The sequence below is a fragment of the Myotis yumanensis genome, unplaced genomic scaffold, assembly GCF_028538775.1.
Source record: "Myotis yumanensis isolate MYYU_CA2020_CCGP unplaced genomic scaffold, mMyoYum1.0.hap1 SCAF_4, whole genome shotgun sequence".
Classification (NCBI taxonomy): domain Eukaryota; kingdom Metazoa; phylum Chordata; class Mammalia; order Chiroptera; family Vespertilionidae; genus Myotis; species Myotis yumanensis.
Genome location: NW_027223755.1, coordinates 99,377,975 through 99,398,150, shown reverse-complemented (window position 1 = coordinate 99,398,150; position 20,176 = coordinate 99,377,975). Strand labels below are relative to the sequence as shown.

The 20,176-nt window shown below is 45.5% G+C and overlaps 1 protein-coding gene across 3 annotated transcripts in view; it reads left to right on the top strand.

The window, feature by feature from the left end:
* The window catches only part of DNAJA3 (DnaJ heat shock protein family (Hsp40) member A3), a 33,998-nt gene extending 16,294 nt beyond the window's left edge, over nucleotides 1-17,704 (top strand). Inside the window, exons 6-13 of one of the 3 annotated variants that reach the window (XM_070413088.1) lie at nucleotides 2,333-2,480; nucleotides 3,544-3,608; nucleotides 5,248-5,376; nucleotides 5,869-5,984; nucleotides 6,729-6,826; nucleotides 8,193-8,288; nucleotides 14,293-14,408; nucleotides 15,033-17,704. In XM_070413088.1, coding sequence (XP_070269189.1) covers nucleotides 2,333-2,480; nucleotides 3,544-3,608; nucleotides 5,248-5,376; nucleotides 5,869-5,984; nucleotides 6,729-6,826; nucleotides 8,193-8,288; nucleotides 14,293-14,396 — 756 coding nt within the window. In that variant the 3' untranslated portion in view covers nucleotides 14,397-14,408; nucleotides 15,033-17,704. The remainder of the gene's footprint in view (nucleotides 1-2,332; nucleotides 2,481-3,543; nucleotides 3,609-5,247; nucleotides 5,377-5,868; nucleotides 5,985-6,728; nucleotides 6,827-8,192; nucleotides 8,289-14,292; nucleotides 14,409-15,032) is intronic. The other 2 variants (XM_070413089.1, XM_070413090.1) reach the window with 2 other exon arrangements.
* The last annotated feature ends 2,472 nt before the right edge of the window (nucleotides 17,705-20,176 follow it).

Here is a 20,176-nt window from a genome sequence, read left to right as displayed (position 1 = left end):
AGCCAGTCAATGATTCTCTCTTATCATTGATGTTTCTATCTCTTCCTCTTCCTTCCTCTCTGAAATAAATAAAAATAAAGATACCAGCTGGCTGGTGTTGCTCACTTGGTTGTCCCATGTACCAAGAATTTGCTGGTTGATTTCCAGTCAGGATACACATCCCGGTTGCAAGCTCGATCCCCACTAGTTGTTGTTCAGGAGGCAGCTGATTAATAGTTCTCTCTAATCAATGTTTCTATCTCCCTCTCCCTTTCTCTCTCTCTAAAATCAATAAAAAACCTTTTTTAAAAAAAAGGAAAGAAAAAGTTGTGGAGCAATGTGTACAATAAACTAATATTTTGATCTTTAAAAAGACTTTTTTATATAGAGAGTAAATTGTGGAAAGAATACTTCAAACTATGAACTTAATAGATTTGTTAACCTTGAGAGTCAAAATGGGGAGATTAATAACTTTTTTTTTTGTTAATCCTCACCCGAGGATATTTTTTTCATTGATTTTTAAAGAGTGGAAAGGAGAAAAGAAGGGGGGGAAGAGAGAGAGAGATTGGTTGCCTCCCCCACGTGCCCCAACTGGGGCTGGGGATCAAATCTGCAACCCAGGTAAGTGCCTTTGATCGGAAATCAAACCTGTGGCCTTCTGGTACATGGGCTGACACTCTAACCACTTAAATACACCATCCAGGACATAACTTTTTATTTATTTATTTATTTATTTATTTAAACTTTTATTTATTTTAGAGAGGAAGGAGAGGGTGAGAGAGAGAGAAATAGAAACATCAGTGATGAGAGGGAATCATTGATTAGCTGCCTTCTGCACGCCCCACACTGGGGATTGAGCCCACAACCTGGGCATGTGCCCTTGACCGGAATTGAACCTGGGACCCTTCAGTTCGCAGGCCGATGCTCTGTTCACTGAGCCAGACCAGCTAGGGCATAAGTTTTTTCTTTATATATCTCTGTCCTTTGATTTGCCACAACAGTGTATTTGATACACATATATTTGGTAATATAAAAAAATTCAAAGCTATTAGGTTAATTAAAATGCAAGTAAAGAGCTGATAGTGGCCATACATCCTAAGGCTTCACCAGCTCTGGGAGGAGCTGGGGAGACTCCTGAAGGATTGGGGGATTATATAGGGAAAACAGGGAAAAGACATTCCAGGAGGAGGAGCCTGAGGAGCACCAGTGCCTATAAGAGTAGCTGCTGGCCTCATTGCTCCCAGGTACCCATGCTAGGGGGTGGGGACAGTAGGACGGGAGCCTGGGATAGGTGGGAGGGGTTGGTAAAAATCAGCCCAGTTCTTCCTATATGGCCATTAGGGAGTAGAGGCCTGTGCTGCTCCTCCCTTGGAGTGGTCAAAATAGCGGGGATTGCATTCAGTTGTCTTTCTACTCTTTATTTTTCTGTTTTCCCAGCTATCACTTTTGTAATTAGAGGGGGAGCACTCTTTTTAAAATGTATTTGCTCAAAAGAAGTAAATTTATATATATATAAAAGCCTAAGTGACCATTATGACTGAAAGACCAGTCGACCAGTCGCTATGACGTGCACTGCCAACCTCCCTCGGCCCCTCCCCCGGCCGGCCCCCATCAGCCCCTGGTGCTAAACCATTTGTAGAGACCTGCTTCTGGGTCAGGGTTTCGTACATAGCAGAGCAGCTCCCTCGCTGCGACCTATTGTAAGTCAGCCCTCCACACAAGGGTTTGTCTCACTCCAGTCCTCTCTCCCTTCCCCGGGGGCCGCCCACCATGGTGGCGGTGTCAGGGTGGTGGCAGACGCAGTCCCTTTCCCAGGAAGGCTGGCTCCCTCCTCGGGCCTGGCGGCCAACCTCCCACAGTCGGCCCTTCCCCCCACATGCACGAATTCCTGCATCTTGCCTCTGGTAAATAAATAAAATAAATGTATTTGCTCAGTTCCCAGGTGTTTTGGGAACTTAGTGATTTGGAATTCAGAGGTCAGTGGGTTCTAGGTCAGAGTTCAGATTAACAGTTTGAGCCCTAGACCTGCACCTATGTTCTCAGGCAGTATGTTTTAGTGCATATGCACACAGAACATGAGTTGTGGGTTTCTTTTTAGAGAGGAAATAAACCACATTGATGTGTTTCACTTATTTATACATTCATTGGTTGTTTCTTTTATGTGCCCTGACAGAATCGAACCTGCAACCTTAACATATTGGCACAACACTATAACCAACTGAGCTACCTGGGCAGAGCAGAACAAGAGTCTTTAATGAAACATTTATATTGTACATATTGTGGTCCAAAAGCCTTGGCTGTCAGAGTTTACCTGTGTACTTAAGGGTTTCATTTCTCTACTCCTTTTTATCAGGAAACCATAAATACGGGCCCTTTTGTGATGCGCTCCACGTGTCGGAGATGTGGTGGCCGAGGCACCATCATCACAACTCCATGTGTTATATGCAGAGGAACAGGAGAAGCCAAGCAGAAGAAGAAAGTGGTTATCCCTGTGCCTGCAGGTGAGTTCTGGGCTCCTCCACACACAGGACTGGAGCTGAAACATTGTCTCCTTGTGATTTGGCTGTTGTAAAAGCCAGTGTTAAGGCTCTAGAGCCCCGGGCTGGAGGAGGAATTAGAATCTCCTTGCATTTTTCTCTTTGCAGTAGTTAGCCTTAAAATCTATACTTACATGTCAGTTTGGGAGAAGGGCCCTGACATGTTCACTCTTCCCCGTGCATGGTGAAGGAGCTCCTTCATCTCCGTCTTTACTCCACAAGGCCAGCATGGTCCCCGTTGCTAGCCCAGCCTGCACCACCATCCCTCCTGGAGGCAGAGGCAGCCTGAGACTGCTCTCCCCAATTGGCTCTTATTCCCAGGGTGCTCTTTTCACAGGACAGTCTGATCATGCCACTCACCTTGTTGAAGATCCTGCAGTGACTCTCAGGGGCAAAGAAAAGGCTTCCTCTCTTGGTCTGGGCTGGCCTCTCCAGCCTCCCCTCAGATGAGCCTTTCCCTTGTTGCCTGCCCTGCAGTCTTCCCAACTTTCCTCCAGCTCCTTGAACAAGACATAATGCCTCCTAGAACAGTCTTTGCGTATTGCTGTTCCCTGGGCCTGAAACTTGCTTTCCATCATCTTTTCAGCAGTTAACTCTGGTCTTTTGGGCTTCCCCAGGGAAGCCACTTGGGACCCTTCCTGTTCCTTAGATGTACATTAGCCTGGAGCTGTGACACTTTCCTTCTGAGAACATGGCTCTATTTGAGATAACTCATTTTTTTAGAGTTGTTATTTGATTAATATTCATCTCTGCTACTGGACTGGACACTCCTTGAGGTACTATGTGGCCCTGGTAAGAGGCAGGTGTTCAGCAGGCTTCAGTTAATAAATAGAAGGTGCCCTTGTTCGGATATGAGTTACTGTATGGTGCAATGTTGAAAAGTACTTGTTGCCATATTGAATAACGTGTTCTCATTAACGAGAAACAGGAATGAGGAAGGCTTTCAGTGGCTTGAATCTTGAGTGGAAAATGCCATAGGAGATCTCCAAATAATCATTCTTTTTTGAACTTTTGTTCTCACTCGCAGGAGTTGAGGATGGCCAGACTGTGAGGATGCCTGTAGGAAAAAGAGAAATTTTCATCACGTTCAGGGTAGGTGCTCTGCTTGCACAGCCTCTTTTGGGCCTTACTGTCATGGAAAAAGTGCAGCCAAGGCTTCTCATGGAGAAGTGGGAGCTTCATGGGATACGTCCTGCCATCCGAGTTTCCAAGGAGAGCAGTGGCCACCTTGGCGGGGTTATTAAATGTGTTATCATCAATCTTTTGTGCCAGGTGTGGAGAGAATAGAGTTGCTTTAAGATATTTATAAGTGGAAAAAAAAAAAAAAAACAACATAAAAATTCAGAAAACATCTTTTGTTTTTACTTATGTATCAAATTGTTGGTAGGGACAGTACATCTCAAAGGTACAGTTTTACCCACTATATACAAGGGCAAACCTGGTTTTCTGAGATAAGGAAAACCTTATAGGAGATAATGGCTTCTACTGGCAATTCCACTAGCTACATGACTGAGAAACGCCCACACAGGTGCAGCAGGCAGAGGCACAAGGTGTGTGTGACTGCCTCATTCATTGTAGCAAGACATGACAACCCTCTGTCCTTGGAGAAGAGAATAGTAGGTGAACTGCTCGGTGGTTGCAGACAACTGAAGAGCAGTCAGAAGGAAGAAACTGAACCACATGTGTAACAAGACTTCTCAGTTACAAAGAGGAGGGAAAGAAAGGTTTCAAGAGGGTGTAAGGAAGATAATTTATATAACTTTTTAAACCACTTGAGATGATGTAATATAATAAGGACATATAAGTATGTAGTAAAAGTTAAAAGATGCTTGTAGGAATGATAAATACTAAATTCAGCAATGTAGTTAACTCTGGAGAGGTGAGGAGGAAGCAAGGAGACTTCACCTGCATTCATAACATCTTATTTGTAGTATTATGTTATTTACTTTGTACTTTATATACATGTGAAATATTTCATAATTTAAAACAGACAAAACTAACCTAAAGGGTGAATATTCTAGACTGAGAAAGACAAAGACAGCAAGCTGGAAGCCAATAGATAAGACAAGTTTGGTAGTCTGACCAGTGTTGCTCAGTTCATGACCTCTGAACCAGGAGGTCATGGTTCGATTCCTGGTCAGGGTCCATGCCCGGGTTATGGGCTCGATCCCCAATAGGGGGTGGACAGGAGGCAGCTAATCAATGATTCTCTCATCATTGGTGTTTCTATCTTTCTCTCCCTCTCCCTTTCTCTCTGAAATCAGTAAAAGTATTTTAAATTTAACACACACACCCAAAAACAGTACTTACAAAATCAAAATAATTCTAGTGTTGACAGCTGTCTTAAAGGTAGTTTGTGCCAAATGACCATTTGGAAAACCATTTTTGCCTTTATAGATTTATTAGTCTGTGTTCCTCTTTACTTTCTAGTAAAGTAAGATTTTTTTTAATGTTCAATAAGCCAGTTTTACTTTATTTCTTTTCATACTTGAATGGCTTGATCTGAGCCTGAGGAAATCTAGGCACTATGGCATTACAGTATAGAAATGAATCTGAGGTGTAACCTGGTATAGTGCTTCACTTTGGTGAGTATGTTCTCCTCCTCATGCTACACCCCAAGCATAGAGGCAGTGTAACGCATGTTAGGCCCTGGCTCAGGCTGCTGACACAGGCTGATGTTGTTTCCAGAAGGCCTCTGTGTATAATGCCCATCTCCTGTGTTTGACCCTAGGTGGAGAAAAGCCCCGTGTTCCGGAGGGACGGCGCAGACATCCACTCTGACCTCTTTATTTCCATAGCTCAGGCTCTTCTTGGGGGTACAGCCAGAGCCCAAGGCCTGTACGAGACAATCAGCGTGACGGTAAGGGGCAAAATTGTCTTCACCACCCTCCTACTTCATTGCTTCCTTTTTTTTTTTTTACCTTGAAATGAAAAATGGCTGACAAGTGGCTAGAACCTGTGAACAACCAACATGTCAGGGATTCAGGGGAAATTAAATTTGGGGGAGACAGGAGGAATGTCTGGCCATTCCTTGAGTTTGAGTCATAAACTCTGGGCCTTGATGGTGTCATCACCAGGGACAGCGATTCTGAAGTCCCATTCCCTCCTTTGCTGAGCCAGGGAGCAGCTTCGGTAGTACACTTCTGTATTGGCTTTGCCTCTTGAGGTCTGGCTCTCTGTGCTCCCTCTCTTGGCTCACCTCCCCAGTCACCTGCCCCTATATCCTTATTACTGGCTCTGCTCAGGGTGGACCCCAGCTTAGCCAGTTTTCATGTTGTTGTTGGTGGGCTCTGTCTAGAAACCCAAGTGGGCAACTGGAGCGAGGAAAACCACAGGCTTCTTTTCCTTGTAGATCCCCCCTGGGGTCCAGGCAGACCAGAAGATTCGGATGAGTGGGAAAGGCATCCCTCGGATTAACAGTTATGGCTACGGAGATCACTACATTCACATCAAGATAAGAGTTCCAAAGTAAGCGCCCACTTAGCCATGGCCAGGCCTGCGGGATCCCTGCACACTTTCACCATCAAGCAAGGGCCATTTGAGGGCCTTTTACGTGCCAGGTCCTATGCTGGGTGTGACAGTGTGGTGGTTTAGCACCACCACAGTGCTGGGGCTTGGGCAGGCTACTTCTTTAAGTCAGTGTGTCCTGCCCAGGTTTTCCATCTGCAAAGTGGACATAATGAAAAAGGTTGACCTCCTTGAGTTGGAGAATTAAATAAATAATACATAGGGAATGCTTAGCTATTGCTGCTGTTGCTTTTACTATTATTGCTCTCAGGGTGCTCACATTCTTGTGGGAGAAACAGGTGTATATCCAGATCAAGGCACAGGATGCCTACATCCTCTGGAAGAAAGATCCAAGCAGAATGCTGTGGGCATCCAGAACAGGCATGCTGACTCTGTTGGGGAGAACTAGGTCGCCAGCACACCTTTTAATTCCCTACACACACACACACACACGCGCGCGCACTTACTAAAGCTTCTTGGCCCGCCCCAGTAAACTATTTAGTACAGCCATAGTGGCAGTAGTTTGAAACACTTAGGGTATTTTAGGAGATTTTTTTTACAGAAGCTTTGAGGATGTGGTTCTTCAGGTCAGGCTGTACGCTCTGTCTGGGTTGGGGGTCCCACATTTCCTACTCTAGCCTAGGCCTCAGCCTTCAAAGAGCTGCCCAGAGGAAACACTTGACACTGACTGTACTTGCTCCACAGGAGACTGACAAGCCGACAGCACAACCTGATCCTGAGCTATGCTGAGGATGAGACTGACGTGGAGGGGACAGTGAATGGCATCACCAGCACAAGCACCGGTAAGGTGGCACGACGGCACATGTGCATCCTCAGTCCCTTTGAAGCATGTTGTTTCCACTTGGGGATCTTCATGGGGCCTCCAGAGAGCACAGAAGAAAGAGGGAGCTGAGGGCTCAGAGCAGCCAAGTGTAACTGCTCCAGAGCACAGCTGCTCCTTCTTCCTCTGTGTTAGAGTACTGGGTGGCTTCCTGCCAGATTGCAGCCTGGTGTCTCAGAGAGCTGCTCTTCTGAGTTCTATCCTTGGTTCTGCCACTTGCCTTGTGACCTTGGGCACATCACCACATAGAGTTCCTTGTAACAGCTTAAGAAGAGGGAAGGTAGGCTTTATGCATTCCTGACCCAGAACGCTTCACCAAGATTGCAGAGTGTCTGATAAACAACATCTTCCACATCAATAAAAACCACCATCACGTGGCTCCAAATCTGCCTATTCCCAGCAGGTCTAACTTTGAATTCCTCTGGCAATGAACAGATGCCTTATTTACCCTGAGCTCAAATGTCACGCTCTGTCTACAGAGTATAGTTAAATATTAGTGATATTTGATACCAAAATGCTTTCAGGCAGAAGCTCTGGAGATGGGAAACGGTGGCCACAGCCCTTTTCCCATGGGAGGGGGTTGCTGTATTGTGGAGATGCTGGTTCTCTGTTGGTTGGACAACTGCTCCGTCAGGACAGGCTGTACTGAGTAATTGGCTTCAGCTGTAAACATGTTTCCTCCTTGTTGCATCATTTTGTTTCTGTCTGAACCTCTTGTGTTTTCAGAACTTGAAGAGTAGTAGATTAGTACTGTATATGGTCATTCAGAGCAGGAGATGGGGGCAGAGGGTCGGTTTCCCAGTGAAGTAGAGGGCTTGGTCTTGGATTCACTTCCCACTCCACCCAGCAGGGAGGGGTGTCCCAGCAGGAGCAGCCTTTGCATGGACTTTGCTGAACTCCTGTGGAGTCCAGGAGACCAAGTCCTCTGAAAAAGTAGTGACCACAAATCCTGTGGCTTAACCAAGCATGGATGAGATACTTGTTTAAATGGTGTGGTACATATGTATATTTTTCCCTTATTTTCTTATTATACCCTCGAACAAAAAAGAAGTGGAAATAGTGGGAATAGTTATTCCACGTAACTCTAATGTACACTTCCAGCTTCTCCTTTCTGAATCCCAAATGTTACCATAATCGCATAGCATGTGAGATTTGTTCTGCAGACAAGCTCTCGCCTGCCCTCCTCTCCGCACCCACCCAGAACTTGGGGTTTCTTGAGCTGAGCCCTGCACAAGCACATGGGCCTTGTACACTATATTAGAATGCTGGGTATTAGTAGTCACCAGTTGTTGCTTTTTTTTTTTTTTTAATGTTTTTATTGATTTCAGAGAGGAAGATAGAAGGAGAAAGAAACATCAATGATGAGAATCATCGATCGACTGCCTCTCGCACGCCCCCTACTGGGGATCGAGCTCACAACACAGGCATGTGCCCTGACTGGGAATTGAATTGGTGATCTTCTGGTTCATAGGTTGATGTTTAATCACTATATCACACTGGTCGGGCCTGTTGTTGCTTTTTAAAACCCCTTTCTGACCGTTTAAATTGAGAGTTGATCATATAGTTAGCTTCTGAGTGTTCTTAGAACCCTCACTATTTTTATGGTTCCTTGTCCTGATAGCTAATTCCCTCTTGTCTTATTCAGCCAAAATTTATTGGGAGCTTCTTGTGTGTTTGATACAGTACTTTGCCAGTTCTTCCTTTAAGATTTATATTGCCCTGGCTGGTGTAGCTCAGTGATTAGAGTATTGTTCCATGTGCAGAAAGGTCTTGGGTTCGATTCCCGGTCTGGGCATATACCCAGGTTGTGGGTTCAATCCCCAGTCAGGGCACATGTGGGAGGCAACAGATCGATGTTTCACTCTCACATTAATGTTTCCCTTCCTCTCTAGAATAAAAAATATATATATATCCTCGGGTGGGGATTTATTTTTAAGTTTTTGGGTTTTTTTATTGACAGTTTTACTGAGTATAGATTAACTTTTAATATATGCATTGGATGCACTTCTGAAAAGTTGTTTATAAAATGAAATGCGTATGCCAAATTATATAACTTTTCTATTCCCATTGTGATTTAAGAGTTGTATTCCAATAGGAAATTTGGCTCCCAGGCATAAATTTTTAAAAATTTATTTATTTTTGATTGATTGATTTGAGAGAGAGAGGAAGGGAGAGAAAGAGAAACATCAGTTTGTTGTTCCACTTATTTATGCATTCATTGGTTGATTTTTTTTATGCACCCTGCTTCATATCAAACCCACAACCTTGGCCTATCAGGACAACTGAGCTACCTGGCTGGGGCATAAATGGCATTTAAGAATCTTAGAATTGGCCCAACCGATGTGGCTCAGTGGCTCAGTGTCAACCTATGAACCAGAAGGTCATAGTTCGATTTCCTGGTTGGGACATACCCAGGTTAGGGGCTCAGTCCCCAGAAGGGGGTGTGCAGGAGGCTGCCGATCAGTGATTCTCTCTGATCATTGATCTTTCTCTCTCTCCCTCTCCCTCTCCTTCCTCTCTAAAATCAATAAAAATATGTTAAAAAAATAAATAAAAAAAGAATCTTAGAATTGGGCTTGGCCAGTGTGGCTTAGGTGGTTGGGTGTGGTCCTGTGTATCAAAGGGTTGCTGGTTCGATTCCTGGTCAGGGCACATGCTCAGGTTGCAGATTTGATCCCCTGGTTGGGGGAATGCATGAGGCAGCCTATTGCTGTTATGTTCTCACATCGAGTTTCTCTCTTCTCCTTTTCTCTCTTTAAAAAAAATCAATAAACTATTCTTTAAAAAAAAAAAAGAATCTTAGAATTGGCTTCAAGGAATGCACTATCAGTCTGCTATCTGGGTGTAGTTAAGCTTCCTTTTACACTGTGAAGAAAGTTACTTTTGTAGTCCCCGTAGAAAAATATGACAGTACATATAATTCCCATTTCCTGGCATCTTCACTAATAGTGGTTCCTGTTTATTTGAGTAGAGCCTCAATCTATTTTATTTCAAGCATTTAACAAAAGGTATTAACTAAAGTCATACTAGAAGCAGTTGCGTTCAGTTATCAATGGTTCTTAGGATAAAATGGACTTTTTTCAATAGCCTTTAAGTACATGTGTGTTAGAGTCGTTAGAGACCCAGGAGAATCATTGTAGATACAGATTGATTCCTGATTGTCTTTGCTTTCATTATGGGAAAGAGTACCTGGAAGGCATTTGAAATAGACACAATTACGTAGGAAACTGACCTAAAGTTTTTGGTGGGTTTAGCATCCTTTGTTTATTTTTGTTCCCTAATGCAGCTGCTGAAAACCTTAATGACTGTCCCTAGCTTCTTTCCCTGTCTGAACCACAAAGACTTATAGTGTGCTTAGGGACTCTTAGCGTTTAAGCAAAAAGACACAGGATATTGGGACACTTTTAGATTACTTTGTGACTTTTTTAGTTATAGACACAATGTGGCTCATTGTTTCTGGATCATCATTAATTCTTCTGATAATACACACATGTACATTTAGCTGTATATTATTCCTGAGCTAATTATTTGAGAATTCCTGCATGTTCTATTCTCTGATATGGTTGATATTATTGCCTATAAACCCCCTTTAAGCAGGGCAGAGGCAGGTGAGGGAAAATATATATTAGTAGAATGAGAGGCACTCTGCTAGCTCAGCTTGTGTGTGTAGATGGTACAGGGAGTCAGGCTGTGAGTGTAGACCTGCACTTCCATCTGTGGGGTGGGTCCTGTCCCTAGAAGTCAGATCCTGGAGTACTGTTGGCCTCTGTTTCTTCAAACAGATGTTCATTTAGCATTTATTGTGTGCTAGGAAGTAATGCACAGAGACAGGATCTCTGCCCTCATCCAGCTACAGTACAAATGGGGAAGATGGGACAAGCATTGAATCCCCAAATACATGCTAGACCTTTCTTATAACAATAGGAGTTTGATCCAAAAGGGTAGTACAGATTCATAGAATGAATGTTACCTGGTTATTCTTCCCCTGGCTTCACCTATGAACAGCCATCATACAGTTCTGACTTGGAATCTCTTCCTATAGTAACTACAGTGTTTTCATCTTTGAACCCCTAGCACTTTGCACTGCACCTGGCCCAAGGCTGGTTCATGTAAATGTTACTAAGTTGTTTTGAATTTATTTTCCTAACCATTGGCTGGGAAACACTCTGAGGAAGAGAGAGAAAATAACCCTTCTAAGGAAATCCAAGCATGGTCTAATAGAGGAATTCTTTGGCATTGGATTTGATCTCTGTCTGTGGTAGACTGAGCAGGCCCACCTTCTGAAAGTGCAGACTAGAAATGCTTATTTGGCTGGGGTGGACTTCCACAATGGGGCATTTCCTATTTATTATAAAGTGCAAAAATCAGGTGCCAGTTTTATTGAAAGCAGCTTTGTACATAGTACAGCACTTGTATTTGTATCTTGTAATGAGAACAGAAGACACCTGAGTGCCCAGGACACGTAGCGCCTCCTACCCCAGGCTTGTCTTCAGAGAAATCAGGACACACACGCGCGCGCGCGCGCGAGAGAGAGAGAGAGAGAGAGAGAGAGAGAGAGCCATGTATTTATAGACTTTGTCATCTATGTGCAGAGGCTCACAGTTTATTCCTAATATTTGGATTAGAATTTTAAGTTCAGTACTTATATCCTTTTGATGTCCTATCCAGTAAATACTGCTGAAGGAACCCATTCCCCTTTTAGCTAGATTTAAAATAGAAAGAGAGGTGAGACTGTGTTCCTGGTAGTATGGAGTGAGAATTTCTGGGTGTGTGTCTGTTTTTGTGTGTGTGTGTGTGAATTATTATTATTATTATTTTTTTTTTTTTTGGTAAGAGAACATCCTATATAATAAAACCCTAATATGCAAATTGACCAAACGGTGGAATGGCTGGCAGAATGACCGGTTTTGCTATGATGCACACTGACCACCAAGAGTCAGATGCTCAACGCAGGAGCTGCCCTCCTGGTGGTCAGTGTGCTCCCACAGTGGGAGCGCCACTCAGCCAAAAGCCAGGCTCACGGCTGGCAAGTGCAGTGGCAGAAGTGCTAAGGAGCAGCGAGTCAGGCGGTAAGGAGCAAGGGGTCCCGGACTGTGAGAGGGATGTCCAACTGCCAGCTTAGGCCCAATCCCAGATCGGGCAGGTGGACACCCCTGAGAAGTTCAGGACTGCAAGAGGGTGCAGGCTGGGTTGAGGGACCACCCCCCCCCTCACTAATTTTGTGCACCGGGCCTCTAGTCCTATATAATAAAGAGCTAATATGCTAATTAGATCAAACAGCAGAATGACCGTCCGGACGACTTTCTGGACAAAGCCAGGGCTGTGAGGGCAAAGGCACAAAAATCGTGCATTGGGCCTCTAGTTTATTTATAAAACTACAAAAATGGAAGAAGAACTCTGTAGAAGAAATGGGCTGAGGAAATAAGTTATAGAGGCAAAGGAAGGGCTCTAGGAGCTTGGGAGTGGGGAAGGTAATGGTAACGCCTGCGGGGGGAGTAGAGGGGAAGGGAAAAGGAAAGGTGTGGTGTGCTCCCTGTAGGGAGAGCACCTGTTGTGAATTATTAACCAGCTAACCAGGTGCTTGTTCTGGCTCTCCCAGATTGGCCACCATGGCTCAAATACCTCCGTGGCCATGGGGCACAACTACTTCACAACCTTCCATGGGGTGGTGAGGACAGCAGAGTTGGGGAGGCGGTGTCAGCAGTCACTGAATGTTTTTATGCCTCATTATAACTAGTAAAGAGCTTGGGTTCTGGTGTCAGAAGGTTCAGGACCCATCTCTGCCATTATTAGCAGTGAAGCCTTAGTAGGCAAATTACTTCACCTCTCTGAGCCTTAGTTTCCTCATCTGTAAATTGGGATAATAGTAGGACCTACTTAGGGTTCTACATGATTAAATGAGATCACATAGATAAGCATTTAACACGGTACATGGCACATGTTAAAAGCTCCATCAGTGGTAAATCTACTGTGACACATGTAAACTCTCAAACACACACAAACACATGAAGGTTTGCCATCTCCTTACCCAGGGCATAGTGAAATCCAATACTCTTGCTATCCCTTGCTCTAGGAAGCCAGGAGTAATGGGAAATTTCTGATTCCTGGATCCCTTTGTGTTAGGAGAATCCTTTTTGTTACTTAAGTCTCTGTGTAAGAAAAGGGGATATGAAAGACTGAGGGAGGGCACACATGGCAGTGGGTGCCTCTCACAGGGGCTTGCTGTGCCAATTTTGCAGTGCCAGGTCCTCAGCTGGGGAGCCCTAGGAATCAGGAGTCACCCTGCTGCCTGAGCTTTGGTGATTGCTCAGACCCCTGTTAGCAGGTCCTTATTCAGGGCCACTGCTGTCTCTGAGGACATTCCTGAGCTGTGAGAGCATGCCAGTCCAAAGGACTGCCCAAGGGCTGGACCTAGGACAACCTTGTCCCACTTCTGCTGGGGGCCTGTTGTCCTGGGCCTCTCATTGAGGAAAGGGTCTTAGACTGTGATCTTGGGGACCATGACCCTTTTTCCTTCTGCTGTGCATTGTGCTTAGCGTACATCTCCTAGCATGTTAAAAACCTGCCCTACACTTTAAAATGGTGAGTACAGGTCTGTAATCTAACTCATAACAAAACTTTGCCCTCCCTACCTAGTGGTTGGTAGATCTTTAAAATGATGCATTTGTACAGCAGAGTTACTCCCGTTAGTCTCAGCTTGGGCCCTAAAGAAACAGGGAGCAATCTCCCTTTTTCTGGAGCATTTAGGGTTAGATGTCCCAGATGGGAGATCTTGCCCAGTAACATACAGGGTCCTCCACCCCTGTGTTACAGGTAAGTGCTATGTCCTGGGATTCTGAAAGGCAGTGAATCCTTCCCTGAGTATCCCAGAGATGTGTGCATGTGAGGAGTATGGAAGCTGGTCGGTTAGTCTTGGCATTGCTCTTCACTTTAGAGTCAGTGGCATGGTGGTTAAAACCTAGGCTTTGGAGTCAACTGCTTGGGTTTGAACTCCCATTTACTGTGTGATCTTAGGCAAACCATCTCTCTGTGACCCATTTTTTTTGTTTCTGTTTTTCCCTCTGAAATTTACCTAAGGTTATCCCTTAGAATTAAATGAACTAATGTTGAAACTTTGTGGCCTGGCCAGGAAGGCATCTGGCACTGTTACAGTTGTTAAGATGGAGATATCTGGTGATTGGCTGTTTTTATTTCCCTCCTTCGGGCCAGTGACTCAGGTAGCAGTTGGGATACACTGAAGTGCCTGTTTGCTTCAGGCTTCTGAAAAGGCAAGACAGCCTTGGCCCACCTGGGAGCTGCCCCCTCTCCTGTTGGTGGCTTCCTGATTGTTGAGCTATTGGGTGACCAGGTGGGGGTAGGTGGGGCCTGGGATGGGACGCCTGGAGGTGTGCGCCCTTGACCCCAGTTTTTTCTGCTGTTTGTGCCCAGGTGGCAGCACCATGGATAGCTCCGCAGGAGGCAAGGCTAGGCCTGAGGCTGGGGAGGACAAGGAGGGATTCCTTTCCAAACTTAAGAAAATGTTTACCTCCTGATACCTAGCCGAGGTAGGAAAACCCTTGAGGTTTCTCCCCTTTGTTTTTCTCTGTTAACTAATCCTTGTTTTCCCTTACTTTAACCAATTTCATGCCCCTCATGCCCCCCATGCCCCCAGAGTTGGAAGAGGTACCAGGCTCAGGCATGGTGTATCTGGCTCCCCTTGGAGCCAAGCTTCTTGGCCCATGGAGACACCTGCATTAGGTAATGTGGCAGAGTCAGTGGCAGTGCAGGGCTAAAGCAGACATAGGGGGAGGCTGTACTGGGGGCTGCCTCTCAGCCCTCCCTCCACCAGCTCCTAGGGGGCTGCATCCCACAGTGGTGGGAATCATGTTGCCCACAGTCACAGAGGGTGAGTCATAGCAGAGCCAGGCTTAGAACTCAGATCTCCCCAACTCCCTGCCTGTTTCATAGCGCCTGTTCTTCCTGGGGATGTAGGGCACCATGTAACCTCCGGGGGCTGCCAGGAGTTGTGCTTGGTAACTGGGTTCTGGGGACCAACTTTATACTTGTGTGGGTTCCTGATGGCTGCAGCTCCTGGCATAGCTCCTTCCCAGGGATGATAGAAGCTCACTTACAGGAGTTTGCTGTCCTTGCAGTGCCAGTAAACTGTAACCATTTGTGTCTTGGCTCAGGAAAACGGTCCACTGGAAATTAGGCTGGGAGCAGCGGCTCCTCCTCATGGCCAGGGCACCTTGGAAGCAGGAGGATTCCAGAACTGCAGCATCGAGCCTTGCCTACAGAGGCCCTCTGGACCGCCTTGGCAACAGCAAAATCATGTGACAACACGCCTCTCCACAGAATGGTCATGGTGGACAGCCCCGGGGCAGTAAGGCATGGCATGCCTAAGGGCTGGTAGAAGTTTTTGTTCCATGGGTGTAACTCAGCCTCTTCTGGCTCAGACAGTAAGACATCTGGATACGTCTTGCAGAGCCAAAACTCTAATTTGGAATCAAATGTGGTGGAAATCTTAGTAAAGAATTAAAGGCTATGCTTACAGCTTTAAAATGAAGCCTGAAGCTGCACCAAGTTGTGAAGTGATTAATTTCCCTCTCATCAGACCTCCGGGAGGTTCTGGAATGAGTCTTTCCTGACAGGTTGTCTTTTCCAGGAACTAGGGCCCTGCAAGCCCCCCTCAGTAGACGTATCCCTTGCTCTTCTTGGAATTTGTTTTAATTCCCAAGGGTACCAAGCAGCTGGAACGTGAGGGCCTTGGGTCCTGGGGAGTCCCACACAGAGGGTCCCTGGAGATACTGTTCCTGACGTGGGCTGTGATCTTTGTCAGGATGGATAGTCCTCCCACCCCACTGGGGTGGCCTCTTGTCCATGACTGTTGAGTCTGTTGTTTGAAGCCAGGTGTGAGTGGAGCCTGCCCTTCTGCTGGACCACAGCCATCCCTGGCCAAAGCCTCGCTAATGGCCTCCTTATCCCAGAACCTTACCCCACTGCCCGCTACAGCCTGGTTCTCACCACTTACACTGTTGACACCTGTTTGCAGAAGTGTGTTTAAATTATTTAATGCTAAGGATCATTGTCTTTTCCTGTATAAATGTTTGTTCAGAAAAGGAAAGCACAGTCTAAGTAGGTGAAGGCTCTCCACCATCCAGCCAGAGCAAAACAGTTTCCTCAACCTCAGCTTCTAGGATGTGTAGATTCCGTTTCCAGACCTTCCTGTTGTGGTAAGACAGGCTAATGGAGAACACTTCTGAATAGCTTCTCTTCATAATTTACTAAAATAAAGCATCTATTAGTGTCTGATCTACGAATGTAAAATGATTCTGTATCAATGTAAAAGATTATCTACTGCAAAAAGATATTTAAAACCTACATTGTGGTTACTTCTTTTTTGAAAGAGTTCAAGCAGCTTTCTGCAGGTGGCTTCGCAGGGGCTTATATGGTGTTCTCAGCAGATCAGGCTGCGCCACGCTCCTGCTGGCCTTTCTCATCCAGTCATGCCTGCCTGCGAGCACGCGCACACTGATGGGTGGGTGTGCTTTGACAAGTACTAACCCTCTCAAGCCCAGGTCCCAGAGCAGGGAGCTTGCCATGGAACAACGTGCTGATTTGAATGAATGTTCTAGAATTTGGTGGGTAGCTTCTTTTGGGGGAGCCTGTGCCATGAGAGATGTGCAGTATAGCCTCCTACATCACTGTATCCCTTGCTAGATTTAGTTCTCCCCCCATTATGTTTAGAGGAATATTAACTGTGTGTGTGTGTGTGTGTGAGAAAATTTTTGCTCATTGTAGTTTGATAGTCTGGGCTCCCAGCAGAGACTGTCTCACAAAAGCCCCAATGCTGCACAGCTGGAGTGGGTCCCGCGCACATCTCTCCCACCAGCCCCTGGGCTCTGAGCTGAGCAGTTGGAGCACACTGGCTGGGCTGGGTGAAGAGGATGGGAAAGACCTGATGGGCAAAAAAGGAGCTTAGCAGGGACCTCCTGCCAGGTTTAGATGCTTGTCATTCATTCAAGCAGTTTTATTGAGTGTCTGCTGTGGACTCTCAGCATGGGTCCCTTCATGATCCTAGACCCAGGAACAGCAGCAGGAAGCTAGACGGAGCATCTCCTGACAGCTTAGTTATCTCTTATAGAAGTCAGCGGAGTCCCACTCATGTCCTGTTTTTTGAAAGAAGAAGTCTAGAGAAAGATTTTGAAAGAGAAAAGTGGGTTTTCTTGCTAGCAATACCATTATTGCTTACGAGGGTCCTTCCTGCAGATGTAGGAAGGTGCCAGTGCAAATCTAGCATCAAGTCCCACTCAAGGCTTGGATTGGGCTTATTCCCACAGTTGGCTCCTGGGGCATTTGTCACCAGACAACTTTGCAGCCTGAGTTGGGGCTGGAGCATGAGATGAGGCATTAAAAAAAAAATTATCTCTAGGCCCCAAGCCTTTGGAGATTGAGAGGAGGAGCAAAGGTAGATGGGTGTTGAGCATTTGCTGAGATGTTAGGATGGATGAAGGAAGGCAGGGTCACATGGGGATGAGGCCAGCTTGGGCACTGAACCTCGTCTCCATCCCCACCTGCAGGCCTCTGTTCTGGTTTGTTTTCCCACCTGAGCCATCCTCCTCCTCAGGCCTTTGGCTCTGGTGGACTTGAGTGCAACGTTACTTCCCTGTCATGAAAACCCCCCTTAGTGTATAAGAATCTCTCCAATCCCACAAGCCTACTTCCCAGGACCGTCCCTGCCCTTTACTTTGTTCTGTAAAATTGGAGCCCTTCACTGACTACTTTGTTATATCAGCTGTCACGGCTTTTGTGGGAGGCATGTAGCACTCTTGTTAATAAACACTGTGAAACCTGAACTTTATATCTTTTAACCAGTTCTGCTTATTTGACATGATCCTTGTGACGGGTCAAACACATGGCCCAGTCAAGGAACTTTACATAAAGAAACAAAGTGAGCCCTGGCCAGTGTGGGTCACCGGTCAGAGCCAAAGGCTCGCAGGTTCGATTCCTGGTCAAGGGCACATACCTGGGTTGCAGGTTTGATCCCTGGCCCCGGTCGGGGCACATGGGGGAGGCAACCAACCAGTGTGTCTTTCACACCGATGTTTTTCGCTCTCCCCCCTCCTCCCCTCTCCCAAATCAGTGGGAAAATATCCTTCAGTGAGGATTAACACACAGAAAAGAAACAAAGTGGGCCCTGACCTGCAGCTTCAGTGCCCAGGAGATGGTAGGGAGTGGAGACTGGCTGCCCTGTTTACTAGTGAAGGGGACAGCCACTCTTCAGCTCCCCAAGGCAGGGTAGGGGGTTAATGCAGGAATTCAGACCCAGTGCTGCCATATCTTGTGCTTTCCAAGAGAAGCTGGGCATCTATATATTTTTTAATAGACTTTTATTAAAATATTAATTTTAGAGGAAGGGAGAGAGAGAAAGAAACATCAATGTGAGAGAAACATCCATCAGCTATCTTCTGCACACGCCCCAACTGAGGATTAAACCCAAAATCTGGGTATGTGCCCTGACCAGGAATCAAACATGACACTTTTTGCTGTTAATCCCCACTGGTGGATATTTCTCCCATTGATTTTAGAGAGAGTGGGAGGGAGGGGGAGGGGGAGAGAGGAGAGAGAAACATAGATGTGAAAGAGCCACATCAATTGGTTACCTCCCACATACACAATTGGTGCAGGGAACCTGCAACCCAGGTACGTGCCCTTGACTGGAATCAAACCTGGGACCCTTCAGTTCGAGGGCCAACCCCTAACCACTGAACGGCACCAACAAGGGCGGCATCCAGATTGTTTATGTGGAGTGATACGTCATTTTTGAGGTAAAAGTTTTATTGAGATATTTACGTACTATTCAACTCACCATTAAAGTGTACAATTTTGTGGGTTTTAGTTCCAAGATTGTACAACCATCACCACACTCAATTCTAAAAAAATTTCATTACCTCAAAGAAATTCCAAATCCATTAGCAGTTACTCTCCATTTTCTCCCAAGTCCTTCAGTCTCTAGCAACCACAATTCTGTTCTGTGCGTGGTATCTAAATGGAGTCATACAATATGTGACCGTCTGTGGTTCTTTCCTCATTTCATTTAGCATAATGTTTCAAGGTTTGTCCATGTTGTAGCATAAATCAATACTTCATTTCTTTTTATGGCTGAATAATATTCCATTATATGAATAGACATTTCCCCCCATTTACTGACATTCAGGTTATTTCTACTTTTTTGCTATTATCAATAATACTGCTATGAGTGTCTCATTTTGAAATGTTGGCAGCTACTTCTATGAGATGCTTGGCATAGCCAAACTCATAGAGACAGAAAGTAGAAAGGAGGTTGCCAGGGGCTAGAACAGGGGTAGGGAACCTTTTGTTCTGACAAGGGCCATATAGATATTAATATCATTTGCTGAATATAATTCACTTAATATAAATTCATGTTGCTATGAAAAAAGCTCCTAGATTTATTGAATTTCGAACCCCGCCTACAATTGCCTTGGCAGGGCCAGACCAAATGATTTCCAGAGCCTTTTAAGGCCTGTGGGCTGGACATTCCCCACCCCTGGGCTAGAGGGAGGAGGGTCAGTTAAAGGTTAATGAGTACAGAGTTTCAGTATGGGATGATGAAAAAGTTCTGGAGATGGATGGTGGTGATGGTTGTACAATGAATGTACTTATTGCCACTGAACTGTACACTTAAAAACGACTGAAATAGCCCTGGGCAGTATTGTCCCATGCATCAAAAGGTTGCTGGTTCGATTCCTGTTCAGGGCACATGCCTGGGTTGTGGGCTCAATCCTCAGAAGGGGCCGGGCAGGAGGCAGCCAATCGATGTTCCAGTCTCACATAGATGTTTCTCTCTGTCCCTCTCCTCCTCCCTTCCTCTCTCTCTAAAAATCAAAATATTTTTAATGACTAAAATAGTAAGTTTTATGTTATGTATATTCTACCATAGCTAAGAAAGTAAAAAATAAATGAGAGCTAACTAATGTATTTCAGGAACCAAATTTTAGAAGACCAGGCACACATGGCAGCCCACCTGATCAGGACGTGTGCTGGGAACACCTCAGCCAATAGGATGACATGGTAGCACCGGGAGTCGTCCCCTCCTTGTGGTGTGACCCCCCCATGTGCTTGCCTTTTTTTTTTTTTAAACAATTTGTTCCCACTTTTTTTTTTTTTAATGTATTTTTATTGATTTCAGAGAGGAAGAGGGAGAGAGAGATAGAAACATCAATGGTGAGAGAGAATCTTGACTGGCTGCCTCCTGTACACCCCCCACCGGGGACCGAGCCCACAACCTCGGCATGTGCCCTTGAAGGGAATC